This window comes from Lepidochelys olivacea (assembly GCF_965140295.1).
Source record: "Lepidochelys olivacea isolate rLepOli2 genome assembly, chromosome: 9".
Taxonomy (NCBI): domain Eukaryota; kingdom Metazoa; phylum Chordata; order Testudines; family Cheloniidae; genus Lepidochelys; species Lepidochelys olivacea.
The window spans coordinates 80,597,465-80,616,959 of record NC_140419.1 but is presented as its reverse complement, the minus strand read 5'-3'; the positions used below and the strand labels follow the sequence as shown (position 1 = coordinate 80,616,959).

General features: G+C 38.6%; 1 protein-coding gene across 2 annotated transcripts in view; it reads left to right on the top strand.

Annotated features, from left to right (window-relative positions):
- ZC3H12B (zinc finger CCCH-type containing 12B) overlaps window positions 1-8,552 on the top strand; it is a 95,880-nt gene extending 87,328 nt beyond the window's left edge. For both annotated transcript variants that reach the window (XM_084640126.1, XM_084640125.1), the window contains 4 exons: window positions 3,987-4,126; window positions 5,276-5,510; window positions 5,628-5,734; window positions 6,964-8,552. In XM_084640126.1, the coding sequence (XP_084496252.1) occupies window positions 3,987-4,126; window positions 5,276-5,510; window positions 5,628-5,734; window positions 6,964-8,387 (1,906 nt within the window). In that variant the 3' untranslated portion in view covers window positions 8,388-8,552. The remainder of the gene's footprint in view (window positions 1-3,986; window positions 4,127-5,275; window positions 5,511-5,627; window positions 5,735-6,963) is intronic.
- The last annotated feature ends 10,943 nt before the right edge of the window (window positions 8,553-19,495 follow it).

Sequence of the window (19,495 nt, the reverse complement as noted above, 5' to 3'; positions counted from 1 at the left end):
TGTGCCTGTCCAGCAGCCCCTGCTCTCTGTTCTGCCTTCAGAGCTGGGCAGTTGTATATGTAGCTTTTTGGAGGAGAGGGGGTATAAATGACTACAGACATAAAGAAGGGGGGCCTGATCAAATAAGTTTGAGAACTACTGGTATAGATCAGTTCAGATAGAAATATTATTTTCAAATTGATGGTATCCCTTTAATCAACATATGGTAAGAAGTAAAATAGTAAATATTTTTCATGTTTGTTTCTTGGACAATGTAGCTAAACTGCCAAATAAGTTACATATTTAGGGCCATATTCTGTCCTGGTAAAAACAGCAGCATCTCCCCAGTTTAAATACTTTAATAAACAGAGCTGAACTTGGTGCTTAGACTCCCTTTGCTGGTCCCTATGCAGCAAGCTCTTTAAGAGTAGATTTTCATTTTGAGGTGAACACATGGGATTAACGTTCAAAGGTTTAGCTTTGGTCTGGTATTTTCCCCAAACTATCAAAGAGATCCAGTCAAATACAGAGAACTTGCCCAGAAATAGGACCACATGATTTTCAGTCACTGACTTTGCTTTTGACACTCTCCTCCAGTGGCTTTTTATCAAAGAGAGGTATGTGCATTTGTTCTCGTATTTCACTTGATATTTTTTCACAAGCCTTCATATTGTGTGTTTTTGGACTATGTTGATCAGCTACCATTTTAATTATGATATTGGTATTAGTGAAACAGACCACATGCAAACATCTGTTTCTCTATACAGTAGAACCTCAGAGTTATGAATACCAGAGTTACGAACAGACTGGTCAGCCACACACCTCATTTGGAACTGGAAGTACACAATCAGGCAGCAGCAGAGACCAAAAAAACCAAAACAAAAAAACCCTAATACAATACAGTACTGTGTTAAACATAAACTACTTAAAAATAAGGGGAGAAGTTTTTTAAAAAAAAATTTGACAAGGTCAGGAAACGGTTTCTGTGCTTGTTTCATTTAAATTAAGATTGTTAAAGGCAGCATTTTTCTTCTGCATAGTAAAGTTTCAAAGCTGTATTAAGTCAAGGTTCAGCTGTAAACTTTTGAAAAAACAATCATAACATTTTGTTCAGAGTTATGAACAACCTCCATTCCCAAGTTGCTCATAATTATGAGGTTCTACTCTATTACATTTGAGCATGAAAGAGGATGTCTCGATGCGCTTTTTATATTTCATGGCACTGCCTTTGTCTTTCCCTAAAACTATAGTTTTAACAAAGGTTAAGATTCATAAAGATAGCTCATAAACAGTTACCTTTATTCCTTCCCCCAAAGACAGTTTAATAAAACTTAATACTAATTCTACAGTATATTGTATAAAACCTGTGAGATATTTGACAACACACCTATGCATAAGGACAAAAAAAAAACCCTAAAACTACACAAAATGACAAATCTGCAGGGAACATTTTGTTTGCAAGACATTGACTGAAGTATGTTTCCAGGTTGGTGCACTCCTGCTCTAAGGAAGTGGCAAGGTGTGTATTTCAGTGCATGCTGTCTTATTAGTTTGCAGAAGACAGAACATGATTAACAGATTTCTTTAGTTAGTACCAATTTGCCCTGGCTTTAACTCAGTGTTTCCAGAACTTCTGAAAGCTAAGTGACCCCTGCTGTCCTTCTCCTTCAGGAAAATGAAATCAATTGCACCCCCTGCTATTTCTCCCCCGCAACTCCAGATTGTAGTGTTAAAAGTGTACATATCTTAATTTATCTATCTTTCATTCTCTCCCTCCCACAATAGTCTTAAATGCTCCCTTGCTCCCTCCTCCACACTTTGGGAAATGGACTTTTCATAATGTGATACCTCTCATCACCTATGGTTTGATGAGCTGTAAAATAGTTAATGATGTTGACGGTTAGGGTGAGATTCTGTGTTCCTGTGAGATTCATGTTTGTGTATACAGAGACTAGGCAAAGGCCCAAATGTAAATTTTGACCCACTCTGTAATATTTTTGTTGAACAATACACCACAAGTGTTTTGTAAATCAATACACCATGAAATCATAATTGGAATGTGGAAAATAAAAGCTGTGCCATCAATAGCAAGTTTTATCTTCGCAACTGTGCAGCTCTATAATGGAATACTAATTTTCTAATGTAAACGTGCACTGCCGCGCCCAGCTATGTAACGTTCGTGGTCAGTATTGGCTAATTAGAGAATCAAAGCAGTATTCCTAAAATTCAGTTGCCAGAATATCAGGAACTTGCAAAATTAGTAGCAGTTCATGATTGCTTGACTGCGTCTTAATAACCCACCTAAATTTCTAAAAACTGCATTAATTTCAATGGATTGTTTATTTTTTGGAGTTTGCGGCTACCTGTATGTGCCCTAAACAATCACTGGGCTGTCAGTTTGAAAGGTGCAGGCTTAATGGGAAAACCCTAAATGAGGAATGTTTTGGCTTACAGCTCTGATTTGTAGAAAGCCTGATGTTTGTAAGTATATGGCAATTGGTGAATCACCATCCAAGTTATTTTATCAAATATATTCAAGTGCTATTTTTAATTTTGCTCAGAATTTTGTAGTACCCTTGTACAGTAGTTTAGCACTAAAGAGTGATTTTAAGCAGTCAGTAGCAAGTAAAGCACTTGCAGACTTTTACAGTGTATGCTCGTCTACTGAGTGGGTGTAGTAGTTGTGTGGGTGTCCAGGCACTATTTATCATCTTTTTTATAAGCATATATCACTTTTTCACTCTAACCAAGTAGCTTATAAGAAATCTGGAGCTGTACATCTGTGAACTGCACATACACAGTGGGTAAACAAAAGTGAATCATCATACCCCCTAACTGAAATACCTCAAAATACCTTTTTAAATGCAGATATAAAACAGACAGTACATTGAAATAAATTACTTTTCCAAAATGCAGGATCTGGTCTGGGTTCTCACATACAACCAAAATACCAGTGAGTGAGCTGTAGTAGATTTGTACAGTTCTCAATTATTTTTCTACCCCATCTGGCCTCTCTTCTCCATAAAACACATTTAAAAAGTGTGCAGTTAAGATGTAAATAATCAGAATAAAATAATCAGAATTGTTACATATGAAATCCAGATACATTTCCAATATTCCTATATATATGCACACTGTAAAATTAGGTTACTGGTGAGAAATTAATCTACTGATCAAAGAAGATACTAAGGCCCTGATTCAGGATAGCACAAAGCATAATTTAAAGTTAATTCTCACTGACTTCCATAGGATTTTAGTTGCAGTGCTGACTAGGGTGCTCTCCTGAATTGGGCATGAAAGGCCTATAACATCACTTGAAGATTTAGGACCTGTTCCTGCAATTCACTGCCTATTGCTGTAATGTAGCGGTACATCCATGAACATAGTGAGTTGCACGATCAGGGCCTTAAATGATTTTCAGCAAACCCTTCAGAAATCCATATTTCTCTAAAACTAAAATGTTTCCATTTTCAAAAGTGAATCAAGTTTGTAGAAAGAAAAGGAGTACTTATGGCACCTTAGAGACTAACAAATTTATTTGAGCATAAGCATTTGTGAGCTACAACTCACTTCATCGGATGACGAAAGCTTATGTTCAAATAAATTTGCTAGTCTCTAAGGTGCCACAGGTACTCCTTTTCTTTTTGTGGATACAGACTAACACGGTTGCTACTCTGAAACCTGTCAAGTTTGTAGAGTGATTTAAAGATGCTTCATCTGAATTCTATGCTATTGAAATACGACTTAATTCACTAACAGAGTAAACTATAATCTTTGAGAAATACTTGACGTTTCCTTCCCTTTTTTAAAAAAAAATCATTTCCAAAAAGATTAATTTTTATCAAACTCTTTTGCTATTGGTAAAATCTCCTATTTGTTCTTTTTGTGTATACGTATTATAAAATGCCTATACCATGGCAGTAAGCATCATTAGCTAGTTCTTTGTTGTCATTTGCTAAAACTCTTTCTGATCCTAGTTTAAATGAATACTTTGCCATATTTTTAAGCCATGGGAATAAAGAAGAATTTTCCTGTCGGGGGATTCAGCTAGCTGTTGAGTGGTTTCTGGAGAAAGGACACAAAGATATCACTGTATTTGTACCTGCGTGGAGAAAAGAGCAGTCTCGACCTGATGCACCAATTACAGGTAGCATTTCAAAAAGATTTATTTTCATCCTGTGGTAAAATAATTGTATTATTACAAGACTGTAGCAAAAAAAATTGTTTCTTTGTTTAAAAGGGTTATCTTAAGCATGGAGCAAATAATTTGAGGCAACGTTAATTCAGTAAAATGATATTTTGTCTTTCATCCCAAAAGATACTCACAGCAGCTTCACAAACTTACATGTATGTCACTACTGAATACATCCTACATACTACATCCTACATAATACATACTACATCCAATGAAGTGAGCTGTAGCTCACAAAAGCTTATGCTCAAATAAATTGGTTAGTCTCTAAGGTGCCACAAGTACTCCTTTTCTTACTACTGAAATAGTCAACTTTTGGGTGGAGGATGACGACCTGAAGGCTCAGCACTCAAATTGAAACGGAGTTAAAGTCCATTATAAGTATCTGCAAGTAGGAATAATACAGGTTTTTCTAATACTGATAAAATACATTTCTGTACTGTGGAGAGAATTATTATTTCCTCCCAATGAGAAGGATTTTAGGAATATAAGGATAACTTCTTGGCCTGACTCCACCTGCTTTATAGTGGCCAAGTAGCCCAGGATTCCTCTGACAGAGGTGGAATCCTTGGATGGTGATGTAGAGCAAGCATAGACTTTGGCCCACAGTATTTGCATATGTTTTTTGAGCTAGGAGTAGCAGGTTGATTGTACACTGCTGGTGGAATGGGAGCGGGTGAGAAGCCCGAATATTTGTAAAGTGCTTTGAAATCCCTGGAGGAAAAATGCCATATAAGTGTAGGTGCTTACATTTCCCCCCATGATCATAGCATGAGCATATTGAGTGCAAAGTATTATTATTAGTCAGGAACTATTGAACTCCCTTTCCAATATAAAGTTAAAAAACAACAACCAAAAAACCAATTTATTTGAGCATGAGCTTTCGTGAGCTACAGCTCCGATGAAGTGAGCTGTAGCTCACGAAAGCTCATGCTCAAATAAATTGGTTAGTCTCTAGGGTGCCACAAGTACTCCTTTTCTTTTTGCAAAGACAGACTAACACGGCTGTTACTCTGAAACCAACCAAAAAAACGTTTTTAGTAAAAACTTGGAGTGGCTTGTTTCTTAATGCAGTTATTTAAACCATCTAAACTTATCTTGCAGATCAAGAAATTTTACGTAAATTGGAGAAAGAAAAAATTCTTGTCTTCACCCCATCTCGGCGAGTTCAGGGAAGAAGGGTGGTCTGCTATGATGACCGGTTCATAGTAAAACTGGCTTTTGACTCAGATGGCATCATTGTATCAAATGACAATTATCGGGATCTTCAGAATGAAAAGCCAGAGTGGAAGAAATTCATAGAGGAACGCCTGCTAATGTATTCTTTTGTGAATGACAAGTATGTTCTTTCTTCATATTGTGGAATTTACAGTTAAAGTTCACAGTGGAAAGTGAAGTTCATATTTCATTGGGTTTTTTTGTTGTTGTTCCTCTCCCCACCCCCCGCCCCCCCCAGATTTATGCCTCCTGATGATCCTTTAGGACGTCATGGTCCAAGCCTTGAAAATTTCCTAAGAAAAAGGCCTGTTATTCCTGAACATAAAAAACAACCATGCCCTTACGGTAGGTTCACAACAGTCAGATTGAGTTCTGTGTACAAGGGGAGACTTAATAAAAAGTTAGTATCATGTAATTAGACTTCCCTTAAGTTTTTAAAACCAGAAACTGGTTTTACTTGCTAGCATCCAGATTGGACATTAACTTCTATCTACACTTCTTTTGTTTGTTGTTGTTAAAGAAACATATATAGCAGAGCATTTGGGATAGGCAAATAGTTCAAAAGTTTAAGACACTTAGGTTTTCAACTGTGAAGCCCTGGGTCCAAATTCATAGTGGACATTTATCCACATTAAAAAGCTATCATACTATTTTGTATAGGTTTTACTCAAAGGAGAAGTCCTGTACTGTATAAGTTCTGGGATAGAGATATTCTTTTGTCTTGTACAGCAACAAGCAGATTATCAGTGCTCAACAATTATAATACGAGGGAGAACACCACAGTTCACAGCTGAGCTGTGAGCAGGAGACATGCTCAGTAGCTGCCCTTGTATGTACAAAACTCCAGATTACTCTATCATAGGTGCTGACTCCATGGTGCTCCGGTACTGGAGCACCCACGGGGAAAAAATAGTATGTGCTCAGCACACACCAGCCATCCCTGATCAGCTGTTTGGCGGTCCCCTCCCCCTAGTGCCTGCTGCCGATCAGCTGTAAAGTGGTGGGCAGGAGGTGGTGGGGGGGAGGAAGCAGAGTGGAGGTGGGAAGAGGTGGAGTGAGGGTGGGGTCTTGGGGGAAGGGGCCTCAGCAGAGCAGGGTGGAGTACCCCCAGAAAAATGAAAGTCGGTGCCTGTGCTCTTCTCACTTCTTTATTTTCATAAGCATCTACTTTCACACTACAACTCAGAAAGTAGTTAAAGTAATACAGTAGGGAACACTGAATCTTTTTGTTTAGCTCATTATAGAGACATGTTGGGGTGAGGCAATATCTTTTATTGGAGTAACTTCTGTTGAAGACAGAAAAAAAGCTTTTGAGATGCACGGAGCTCTTCTTCAGGTCTGGGAAGGTTCTCCCAGCCTCATAGCAAAATGCAAGGTGCAACAGATTGTTTAGCATAAGTAGTTAGCACATATTGTAAGGGACTACTCAAGGTAGAGTGGCCCATTAACATCTGTACAGGCATGAGACAAAAAGAAGGGGTTAGTGGGTTATAGATTGTTTAGCTTACTGTAATATAGCTTTCTGTGTGATTGTCTGTTTTTTGACATGTTTAATTTGGAGACTTCTTTTGCAGGCAAAAAATGCACTTATGGACACAAATGTAAATATTACCATCCAGAACGCGCAAATCAGCCTCAGAGGTCAGTAGCAGATGAGCTTCGAATAAGTGCCAAATTGTCTGCTGTGAAAACTATGAGTGAGGGAGCTTTGGCCAAATGTGGCACAGGATCTTCCATTTCCAAAGGTGAAATCAATTCTGAAGTGAAACGCATTGCCCCCAAACGCCAGTCAGACCCAAGCATTAGATCAGTTGCTGTGGAACCTGAGGAAAGGCTATCAGTAGCTCGGAAGTCAGAAGCCAACTCTGTCCCTTCTCTTGTTTCTGCATTAAGTGTACCAACAATCCCTCCTTCAAAAAGCCATGCTGTTGGTGCATTAAATACTCGTTCTGCAAGCAGCCCTGTACCAGGTTCATCGCAATTTACTCATCAAAAATCCTCACTAGAACACATGGCCAGTGTGCAGTATCCTCCCATACTGGTCACCAATAGCCATGGCACTTCTGTTAGCTATACAGACCAGTATCCCAAATACGAATCTTTAGGAGACCATGGCTACTATTCCATGCTCAGTGATTTCTCCAATTTGAGCATAAGCAGTATGCGTAACACAGAGTATTATGGAGCTGATGCAGACCAAGGGATGTACTCTAGAAATTCAAGCCCCTGTCCTGACAATCGCTTAAGCCATACAAGTAATGATTCTTATTCCTCTTACAATGATTTGTATCTGGGTGTAGCAGATACCAGAGCAGAAGACAATGTGAAGGTCCACAGACTTTCATCCCAAAATCGTCTTCAGCCTTTTTCCCATGGTTACCATGAAGCCTTAACTAGAGTTCAGAGTTATGGAACTGAAGAGCCTAAACAACTCCCTCGCAAACAGTCGGTTTCCCATTTAGCACTGCATGTCCAGCATCCAGTTGTTGGAGCACGGTCCAGTTGTCCAGGAGACTACCCAGTGCCTCAGAATGTTCATCCATCAGCCACTGCACAGCCAAGTCGTGCCTTGGTGATGACAAGAATGGACAGTATTTCTGACTCACGGCTTTATGAAAGTAACCCTATGCGGCAGAGAAGGCCACCCCTCTGTCGAGAACAGCATGCTAGTTGGGATCCATTACCATGTGCTGCTGATACTTACGCTTACCACTCCTATCCACTGAGCAACAACCTTATGCAACCATGTTATGAACCTGTAATGGTAAGAAGCATGCCTGAAAAGATGGAGCAACTGTGGAGGAATCCCTGGATTGGGGTATGTGGAGAGCCACGGGAACAGCATATTATTCCAGAACATCAGTATCAGACATACAAGAATCTCTGCAATATTTTCCCTGCTGGTATTGTCCTCTCGGTAATGGAGAAAAATCCCCATATGACAGACGCACAACAGCTGGCAGCTATGATTGTTGCCAAATTGAGAACAGGGCGTTAAAATGTTAGAGCCTCTTTTTGAGCTCTTAAAAACAAATAGTATTGAGTGTATAGTGGGCAGGATTTGGAGGAAAAATTAAAAATAAGGGAAGTAGGCAAATCTATTGTAAATATTTTCTAATTCTGTGGTATAAAATTCTGTACCCTATAGCAATCATTAAATATATGTGTGAGGCACTATATAAAAGCAGATTGTATTGTAAATATAATGAATATTTTAGGATTTCAAAAATAGGGCATTTTAAAGGTATTTTACAGGAAGTGCATACATTTTTGCATGAATATATAATTTAACTAAGAACTACAAGGTTATACTTTTAGAGTCTAAAACTGTTCATTCAAAACTATTGTTAGCAATTATATTGCATGTATCAATGTATAGTTTCAATTTGATTATAAATATATAATTGGCTTTTCAAAATACGTTCAATACATTCCGGGATCATAAGACTTTGGCTTTGACACTGCATTCCTCTGGGTCAAATATTTTTTTAAATGGGATGACTTGCCAACAATTACAATAATCCTCCATTTGTAAAACAAACCTGATCTATTCCCTTTTTCACTTTTAAATGTCAACATAATTGGTATCTCTTAGCTTTGAAATCTATCCACCCAGGGCTTGATCCTGTAAGGTGCTGAGCACTTTGGCCCCAATTCACCATTGGCTCCAATCCAGCAAAGCATTTAGGCAAAAGTGCTCAGAATCTTGCAGGATTGAGTCCCAATTCAATGTTAAAAGTAGGATAAACTGTAGCCTTCCTCTTCAGAAGTACTGATGAGTACAAAATGTACAATAGTACATTTTAAGGGTCAACTGTAGACTGTCACTTTACTTATGCACTGTTCATTACTCACCCTCAAATGGAGGGGAAGGCAGTGGATGTTAAAGTGTGAATATCCAGTTAGTAGAAACTGCAACCCTTCTTTTGTGGCTAGGGATAGTATTTGAAGGGTTAGACTTACACTCCAACAGATGAATAGACAATGTTTAAAAGGGGAGAGGGGCTGGTTCTGAAAAGGGATGCTACATCTTTGGCTTGCTGCAACCTGGCCTACTTTGCACTTCAGGTTGACCCAAAGGTGTGCATTTTCCTCCTGAAGGATTTTAAAGTTTTTATTTTGACAGGCAAGAAAAAAAATTGTGTGTGGCATTGTTTGCGCAACTAGTATTTTGCTCAGGGGTGGGAACCTTTGTAGCTAAATGCCTCCATAAGAGGCGTTTATTGGTTTTTTTAAGCTGCACTGAATGGATGCCCTTTTTAAATCGATGTATATTTCAACATTTTGAACCATTACTAACTCGATATGTCTCGAGCTAGGACTTGTTGACTTCTACTGTAGTTTTTTTCATGAAAGTTGAGAAGGCCTGGTTTATGGCCTTTTGTTTCTTCATGAGAAGGTGTGACACTGCCTAAATGTTTCTTACTGTGAAACACACAGAACGTGAGGCTGCAGTCAGGGTTGTTTCTGGTGTTTTGATAATGGCTTGCATGCTGCTTTCTGTTTCTGTTTGTCTGAGGACCAAAGACTACTACATCACTACTTCCACTTGCTACTGTAAAACCTGCATTGATTCTAAGTGTATCTTGTGGGCTATTTATCATGTGCAAAATGTGAAAAAGTTACAGATGCAATTAAAGTAAATGTATTAGTATGTTGGCTGTTCACACCATTTCACACATGATAAATATTCTAGTGTCCACACAGGTATCTCTCAGACTACTTACATATTTTGTCACGGCCATATCATTGTGTGTTCAAATTGCATTAACTTGAAGATTGTTTTCTTCATACCTGGAGTATTAAAAATAATTGTTTTAATTAGTTGCAGATCATTGCTGTTAATAAAAATGAACTAATCTTCAAAAAGTTAGCATATAACTATAGAAAAATATTTTTACTCTTGACCAACTTTCAAAGCATATCTTAACTAGCATTTTATATTTTTTAATTTCCAATTACTTCATATTCTCTTCTCTTTTATGGTAAAAGCAGCTGAGAGTAATGCCTCAAATAACCAGAAATGACCTTTTGTTTGTTGATACAAATTGTATCTCTCTTTTTCTTGATTGTATAAAAAAAATGTACAAAAACCATCTCTAGATTAACTTCAGTATTGCATTTTCACCATGTTTGTGACACTGTGTGTCACAGGGAAGTAGCCCATGGGTAATTATGAATCTTTTTATTTAAAATGGGCACTTGTAGTTTTTAGACAAACAAGGACAACTTTTCAAATCCACTTTATTACAGTGTGCACAGATATTGTGTGTACACTTAAAAGCATTATATTACATAAGTTATCTTTAGTCTATTTATTAAACAAATACATTCTTGCAATGGAATTTTATGTAAAAATTGTCAGTGTTAATGAATCATCTGCATGTGTTTATAAATAGAACTGTAAACAATATAACTGCTGTAGATTTTGCTTAACAGGTTAATTATACATGTATGATTTAGTTTTAAAATGAGGTTTTGTGTACTCACACTTTCCATCTTGCATGGAATTAAATGTGTATGTAGAAAAATGTTTTCCTTCTCCCCAACTATACAAACTCTTGCAAGATGGTTTGGTAGAGATGTCTCTCAGCATACTTTATTTGTAATACAGAGCAGAGGTTACTGCATAAGGTTTTGGATGATTTATGGAGATAATGTATCTTGTAGGAATTGTCTAGTCATTTTAACTCTTTCACTGACTTTAACCTGGTAGTAAATTCAGTTTTCTTCAGGGCCTTGTATTTATTAGGAAGGAGTGAGAGTAAAATCCTAGTATAAATCCAGCAAACCCTTTCTCTAAGGCACTTCTTTGAAGGCATTTTTTTTCTAAAATGAGCCAAGAATGTTTACATTGTGTAGAAATATGGGAAAAAATTATGAAGTCTTGTAGAAATGGTCTGCAGAATTTTTGCTTAAAAGTTATTCCTCCTCTTAAAAGTAATAATTTATAAACATGGTTTAGTGTCCCTTGATCAGCTAATTTAACTTAGAACATTCAATGATCCACATATGTTTTAAGATATCTTCAAATGCCAATTCAAAACACTGACGTTTGTTAACCTTCAGCACTTAAGCTTAGATTTCTTCAAACACAGAAGAATTGATCCCAAGAAACACACGATCATTATTGTAAATATGAGTTTGTATAAATGCTCTTTTTGAGAGCACAATATTTAAATACACTTTAATTTGTGTAATAGAACAATTCCAGAGTATATATTTAAAAAGAAAAAAACTCCAAAGACTATCATAGTCCTAGATAAAGAACAGCAAAAAATAAAATTGGGTGAAATCCTGACCTATTGAAGTCAATATGGCCATGTTTTCATCCCAGGGCTCCCTAGCTTGCTGGTCTTCGTGTTCCTCAGCTATCTTACTTTTATGTAGTTTGTCACTGAAGATTACATTACCTTCAGTTTATTAGGCAACTGAGTAATGATTTGGAATAAATTAAATGTATTTCTGGAATGTTACCTGAAGCTACTTAATGTTTTTGTAAATATCACATTGTATTTAGTATTGTATTAGCTTGTGTATATAGATTATTTGACTACTATTAGTCCTGTTGGCGTACTATTGAGCTACAGTAGTTTGCGTTATCCATTTGTAGAATTAAACGTTACTGTTTAATTGTTGTAAAATTTTATAAAAACTCTTTGGGTTTTTTGGTTGACCCAAATATAATGTAAGTCTCAATGACAAAAAGAGTGAAAATGGACGTTAAACCAGTACATGGTCTTCGTAAATCACTGTACTAAGTGTGCAATGCTCTACCTGATGCTGCATGTAATGCATTCACTAGCATGGCCGTATTCTTAGCTTTTTGTAAAGTTTTGATTAATTTAACTGTTTTTAAAACGCAAAGAATGTGTATGGTTGATAAGAACAAACTGTAAAGCAGACTGACTAAATAACTTATCACCAAAGTATTTTTTTTATTATTATTATTATTATTTTTTTTTTTTTTTTTAAAGCCAGTTTGCCTCTGAAAATGTGAATTTTTGCCTTTTGGAGTGATTTCTAATGACTAAAAAAATCAGAATGATCAAGGTGTGAATGAAGAAATTTCCCCATATTACTCACTTTTAAAAATTTTACTATATCAAAACATTAGGTGGTGGTAAGGAAACGGAACCATATACATGCCATCTTCCAAAGAAAACTCCATCAGAGGGCATACTGTGAGCCCAGTCTTACTCCCCAGCAGCATGTGAGAACAGGAGTAGTCAAAAAAAGCACAGCAATTTTAGAGAGATGCTGTTCTGAGGAATTAAGTATTAACCAGTTTTGAACTATCAATTGATTACTTGAACGGGGAGTGGTGCAGTAAGTTCACAGTTCAGACCATTAGATGTTTCACCATTATACACTTGGAACTTTCAACAGTAAATGTTGACAGTTTGGTTGTTTTTTTTTTAATGACAGAGCGTTTCTCTTGCCTAAGGCTTCTTGTTGCGGAAAGATTGTTGCGTGTGAGATTGTCTGTATGTGTATTATATGTAAAAATCCCACCACAATATTTCAGGCTAAAGAATGTAAGTGCACTATCACATAGAAATCACAGTATGCTTTCCCGGTTACACTGTTTGGTTAGCCTCTGAGGAAGAAGCTCAGTCTGTCACTTTGGCCTGTTTAGCACATGCATGTGGTGGTGACTAGTGATGTAGTGTGCAAAATCCCCATAAAACTTGTCTGAATGTATTTAAAGGTTTGTTAGTGGTATTACGAGGCAAACCTGGAAGACATTTTAGGTTGATTGTAAAATATTACTTGTTCTCTCCCCCCCAGTAATATGTAACGGGTTTGCACAGCTATTAAATATGATCAGAACACTTAATGTTATGGATTATATATGGATTTACTTATTCAATAAACTTACGAAAGTCCCTGCACTACCTGTTTCTAGTTCATTACTTTATAAATTCCTTTAGGTAACGGAGTATGAAAAGCACTGTGATGTGTCCAAATTTCAGTCTACATTCGTTTAGGATTAAGAGATTAAACCTGAACCTTTTTACTTACTGACGTTTGCCAAGATCCTACAAGCACAGAAGCACCTGAGTAACAAGTCTTCCCATTTAGCTAAAAGGACTATTCATGTGTGTAAAAGTTACTCAAATGCTTAAGTGCACCGCGGATCAGGGCCAAAATGAAGGGGTTTGCATTTCAAGGTAAAACACATTGTCTAGGAAGCTGAAAAATCTTGATTGTTAAAGAGAAACTGAACACAGAGCATGATGAATGGTAAATAAAGGAGGGAATATTTTTTTAAAAAATTAATACTTTCTATGCATGGTTTGGGTTCTTAGAGCGTAATTACCTTTTTTAAAGAAATTTTAGTTTATCTTTAAGAGAAATCAACTATCTCCAACTGTATCCAAATATACGAGTGACCCAAATAGTTTTATCTAGCTTTTTAAATAATCTTGTCCCTTCAGATGAAATGTAAGCTATAGAAACAGATCTTTCTCATTTTTTTTAAGATGCCTATTCTTTTTAATTAAAAAAAGAAATCATATTACTGATAACATGAACCAGAGTTCTTGTGGGTAGAGGCTTACCTGATGCTAGAACATTTTTTAAAAAAAGAAATTAAACAGTCAAGAAATGGAAATGCACACATTACGTAAGAAACCTATGCTGAATTTGAAAAAAAAGTTTTATACAATGCTGATTCTGCAAAGAAACTGATTTGTAGACTTATTTATTTTCTATGGACATTTCAGTAGTACATCATCAGTACCTAACACCTACCCTTTTAAAAATTCTTAGGGGGTTTTTTAATTGCTTTTCCAGGTCAATCTGTAAATGGAAACCTAAATTAACATGCCCCAATAATATAGGTAATTTGAAATCTGTTTTGCTGCCTCCCTAAGATGTGCTTCCATAAAATGTCCTCATGCCACATTAATCTGTTTGGATTACCATTATAATGACACATCAGGGCATGTTAATAAATGTAGATACCACAATAATCAAGTCAGTACACAAAACATTCTTCCCAGTACAATGTGTCATGCTGATCTGTATTCAAAACCAAAAAGTTATCTTAGCAGCTTCTCTAATTAGTTCCATTAATTAATATACTAATATTAGTTGCTGGATTCAAATTGTGACATTGGGAGCCAGGGACAATTCATTCAGATGTACTGTCCCTGGCTCCCCAACCTCTGTTTGGAGGGGAGCCTCAGGCCTTTAATCCCTCTTACGCAGGTGGAGGAATGTGGAAGCTATCAGAAAGTGGGTTGGCCAAAGACAAAGGGAGTAACAGTTCAATGGCATGCTCTCAGCAAATTTGCGGATGATACTAAACTGGGAGGAGTGGTAGATACGCTGGAGAGCAGGGATAGGATACAGAGGGACCTAGACAAATTGGAGGTTTGGGCCAAAAGAAATCTGATGAGGTTCAATAAGGATAAGTGCAGAGTCCTGCACTTAGGACGGAAGAACCCAATGCACAGCTACAGACTAGGGACCGAATGGCTAGGCAGCAGTTCTGTGGAAAAGGACCTAGGGGTGACAGTGGACGAGAAGCTGGATATGAGTCAGCAGTGTGCCCTTGTTGCCAAGAAGGCCAATGGCATTTTGGGATGTATAAGTAGGGCCATAGCGAGCAGATCGAGGGAAGTGATCATCCCCCTCTATTCGACATTGGTGAGGCCTCATCTGGAGTACTGTGTCCAGTTTTGGGCCCCACACTACAAGAAGGATGTGGATAAATTGGAAAGAGTCCAGCGAAGGGCAACAAAAATGATTAGGCGTCTGGAACACATGACTGATGAGGAGAGGCTGAGGGGACGGGGATTGTTTAGTCTGCAGAAGAGAAGAATGAGGGGGGATTTGATAGCTGCTTTCAACTACCTGAGAGGTGGTTCCAGAGAGGATGGTTCTAGACTATTCTCGGTGGTAGAAGAGGACAGAACAAGGAGTAATGGTCTCAAGTTGCAGTGGGGGAGGTTTAGGTTGGATATTAGGACAAACTTTTTCACTACGAGGGTGGTGAAAGACTGGAATGCGTTACCTAGGGAGCTGGTAGAATCTCCATCCTTTGAAGTTTTTAAGGTCAGGCTTGACAAAGCCCTGGCTGGGATGATTTAATTGGGGATTGGTCCTGCTTTTGAGCAGGGGGTTGGACTAGATGACCTCCTGAGGTCCCTTCCAACCCTGATATTCTATGATTCCTCCCCCAAGAATCCACAATTCACACTCCATGCCTGGACCCAATATTTATCCCGGTGACAATTTATCAGGAGCTCCCCTCACCTGCTCTGGCTGTCTATAACTTCCCTTTGGTCATAGTCTTTCAGATAGCTTTCAAGGCACAGGAATGATCCTTTTCCAGGAAATCTTATGTGGGATGAAAAAACATTCAAATGCTTTAGGAAAACATATCTGCCATGTTCCCTTCACCCAGTCCAGTTGTACTTCTAGTAAAGAAAGCAACCAGGCTTGCTTGACAAGATTTAAATTCACAATACTTGATGCACGTTTCTAATAAAACAACAGAACTTCTAGAAGATAAAGGAATCAGAAGTTAGATCTATGAGATAGTATTTGCCAAGATCACACTTCCTTCCTTTCTAAACTGCTACATTTGCTTTGATAAAACCCCCAAAACTATCAGATACAACAATTGCTGGCTTACTCCCTTATCTGTCTTCCGAGCTATATATGTTCAAAAATTTTAAGTACTCTCTCAATTGCTTTCAGTCACTTTCTACAAGGTCTTCCAAATTTATCAAAGTTAAGAAGTTTGGACAAGTTACCACTAACGTATCCTTCTATATTACTGGACTTAGGCACATAATTTTAATGGTATTTAGGTGTTAGACCTTGCAATGCTGAATGGATCAATGCCTAAATACCTTTAAAAATATGGGCCTTGCTGTTTATCTGTACTTTCTCATTTGTAAGAGCCCTTGTTACCTTTATCCCAGGCTGGCCAAGAATTTCAGAAGTGATTATTTTGAGTGCTCAACTGAAGATGCCATAATGGGATCTGTTTTCCAGAAAGTCTGAGCACTTATTTTTTGAAAGGCAGGTCTGTCCAGATGGGTAATCACAGTCACTTTTTTAAAAATTGGTATCTCTGTCCCTTACTTTTTCCTTACAGCCCACTCCTGACTTTGCTTTCTTGTGTGGCTTCATTCCCTGTTCATAGAATCCTAGAATATCAAAGGGTTGGAAGAGACCTCAGGAGGTCATCTAGTCCAACCCCCTGCTCAAAGCAAGACCAATTCCCAACTAAATCATCCCAGTCAGGGCTTTGTCAAGCCTGACCTTAAAAACCTCTAAGGAAGGAGATTCAACCACCTCCCTAGGTAACGCATTCCAGTGCTTCACCACCCTCCTAGTGAAAAGTTTTTCCTAATATCCAACCTAAACCTCCCCCACTGCATTGAGACTGTTACTTCTTGTTCTGTCATCTGCCACCACTGAGAGCAGTCTAGATCCATCCTCTTTGGAACCACCTCTCAGGTAGTTGAAAGCAGCTATCAAATCCCCCCTCATTCTTCTCTTCTGACGACTAAACAGTCCCAGTTCCCTCAGCTTCTCCTCATAAATCATGTGTTCCAGTCCCCTAGTCATTTTTGTTGCCCTCTGCTGGACGCTTTCCAATTTATCCACATCCTTCTTGTAGCGTGGGGCCCAAAAGTGGACACAGTACTCCAGATGAGGCCTCACCAATGTCGAATAGAGGGGGACGATCACTTCCCTCGATCTACTGGCAATGCCCCTACTTATACAGCCCAAAATGCCATTAGCCTTCTTGGCAACAAGGGCACACTGTTGACTCATATCCAGCTTCTCATCCACTGTAACCCCTAGGTCCTTTTCTGCAGAACTGCTGCCTAGCCATTCAGTCCCTAGTCTGTAGCAATGCATGGGATTCTTCCGTCCTATGTGCAGGACTCTGCACTTGTCCTTGTTGAACCTCATCAAATTTCTTTTGGCCCAATCCTCTAATTTGTCTAGGTCCTCTGTATCCTATCCCGTCCCTCTAGCGTATCTACCACTCCTCCCAGTTTAGTGTCATCTGCAAACTTGGTGAGGGTGCAGTCCACGCCATCCTCCAGATCATTAATGAAGATATTGAACAACACTGGCCCCAGGACCAACCCTTGGGGCACTCCGCTCGATACCGGCTGCCAACTAGACATGGAGCCACTGATCACTACCTGTTGAGCCCAATGATCTAGCCAGCTTTCTAGCCACCTTATAGTCCATTCATCCAGCCCATACTTCTTTAACTTGCTGGCAAGAACACTGTGCGAGACCGTATCAAAAGCTTTGCTAAAGTCAAGGAATAACACGTCCACTGCTTTCCCTTCATCCACAGAGCCAGTTATCTCGTCATAGAAGGCAATTAGGTTAGTCAGGCATGACTTGTCCTTGGTGAATCCATGCTGACTGTTCCTGATCACTTTCCTCTCCTCTAAGTGCTTCAAAATGGATTCTTGGAGGACCTGCTCCATGATTTTTCCAGGGACTGAAGTGAGGCTGACTGGCCCGTAGTTCCCCGGATCCTTCTCCTTCCCTTTTTTAAAGATGGGCACTACATTAGCCTTTTTCCAGTTATCCGGGACCTCCCCTGATCACCATAAGTTTTCAAAGATAGTGGCTAATGGCTCTGCAATCACATCCGCCAATTCCTTTAGCACCCTCAGATGCAGGGCATCCAGTCCCATGGACTTGTGCTCATCCAGCTTTTCTAAATAGTCCTGAACCACTTCTTTCTCCACAGTGCGCTGGTCACCTCCTCCCCATGCTGTCCTGTCCAGTGGGAGCTGACCTTGTTCGTGAAGACAGGCAAAAAAAGCATTGAGTACATTAGCTTTTTCCACATCCTCTGTCACTAGGTTGCCTCCCTCATTCAGTAAGGGGCCCACACTTTCCTTGACTTTCTTCTTGTTGCTAACATACCTGAAGAAACCCTTCTTGTTACTCTTAACATCTCCTGCTAGCTGCAACTCCAAGTGTGATTTGGCCTTCCTGATTTTACTCCTGCATGCCTGAGCAATATTTTTATACTCCTCCCTGGTCATTTGTCCAATCTTCCACTTCCTGTAAACTTCTTTTTTGTATTTAAAATCAGCATGGATTTCACTGTTTTTTCATTTGCAGTAGTTTGTTTAAAACTCAGGAAGCCCTGTTAGCTGCTGCTTGTGCCTTGTATTCTTTTCCAGAAAAAGTTCTCGTCTGTTGCACCTTGACTATGGTGTGCTCTAAATTTTCCCACCATTTTAACACACCGATGTATTGTAATATTTCCCTTCACATACTTAGGACCTCAATCCTGGAATTCAGAGTAACAGCCGTGTTAGTCTGTATTCGCAAAAAGAAAAGGAGTACTTGTGGCACCTTAGAGACTAACCAATTTATCTGAGCATAAGCTTTTGTGAGCTACAGCTCACTTCATCGGATGTATCTGATGAAGTGAGATGTAGCTCACGAAAGCTTATGCTCAAATAAATTGGTGGGTCTCTAAGGTGCCACAAGTACTCCTTTTCTTTTTGCGAATCCTGGAATTGGATCTGTGAATCCTTGCAGCATCAGGGCCTTTATCACTTAATTTGCTAAATGTTCTGCTGTGTAAGGAGCAGAAACCTTAATTAAAGTCAGGTCATTGATCAAAGCCCTGAACCCAGCCTGGAGATAGCTGGTTCTCTTGGAACTGTTCCAGAATCTTGTCCCAAGACATTAACCATGAGGCCAAAGGACAGTTCTGGGATTTTTATGCAAACTGACTTTCCTTTTAAGCACAGTTTCCATATAGGCAACATCTGATCGAACAGGGACAATTGTTTCAGGGTTATCCTTTTACATCTAACCACTTCTAAAAATTAAGACGCTATCTTTCCTGACAAGAGAAATTCAGCCATGTACATGATTAAATCATGAGAGGAACCAGAACATGTGCTTCACTGAAAAAAGAAAGACCTCAATAGTGATCTATTGGAAATCAAGTATCTTTTTCAAGAACAATTGAACACAAAAGAGAAGCCAAGATCCAGGAAGAGGGTTCACTTTTAACTGGAGAATATTTTATTAAATATAAAAGTTTAAGAAACAATGAAGGATTCCAATGTAAGTTAACCCTAA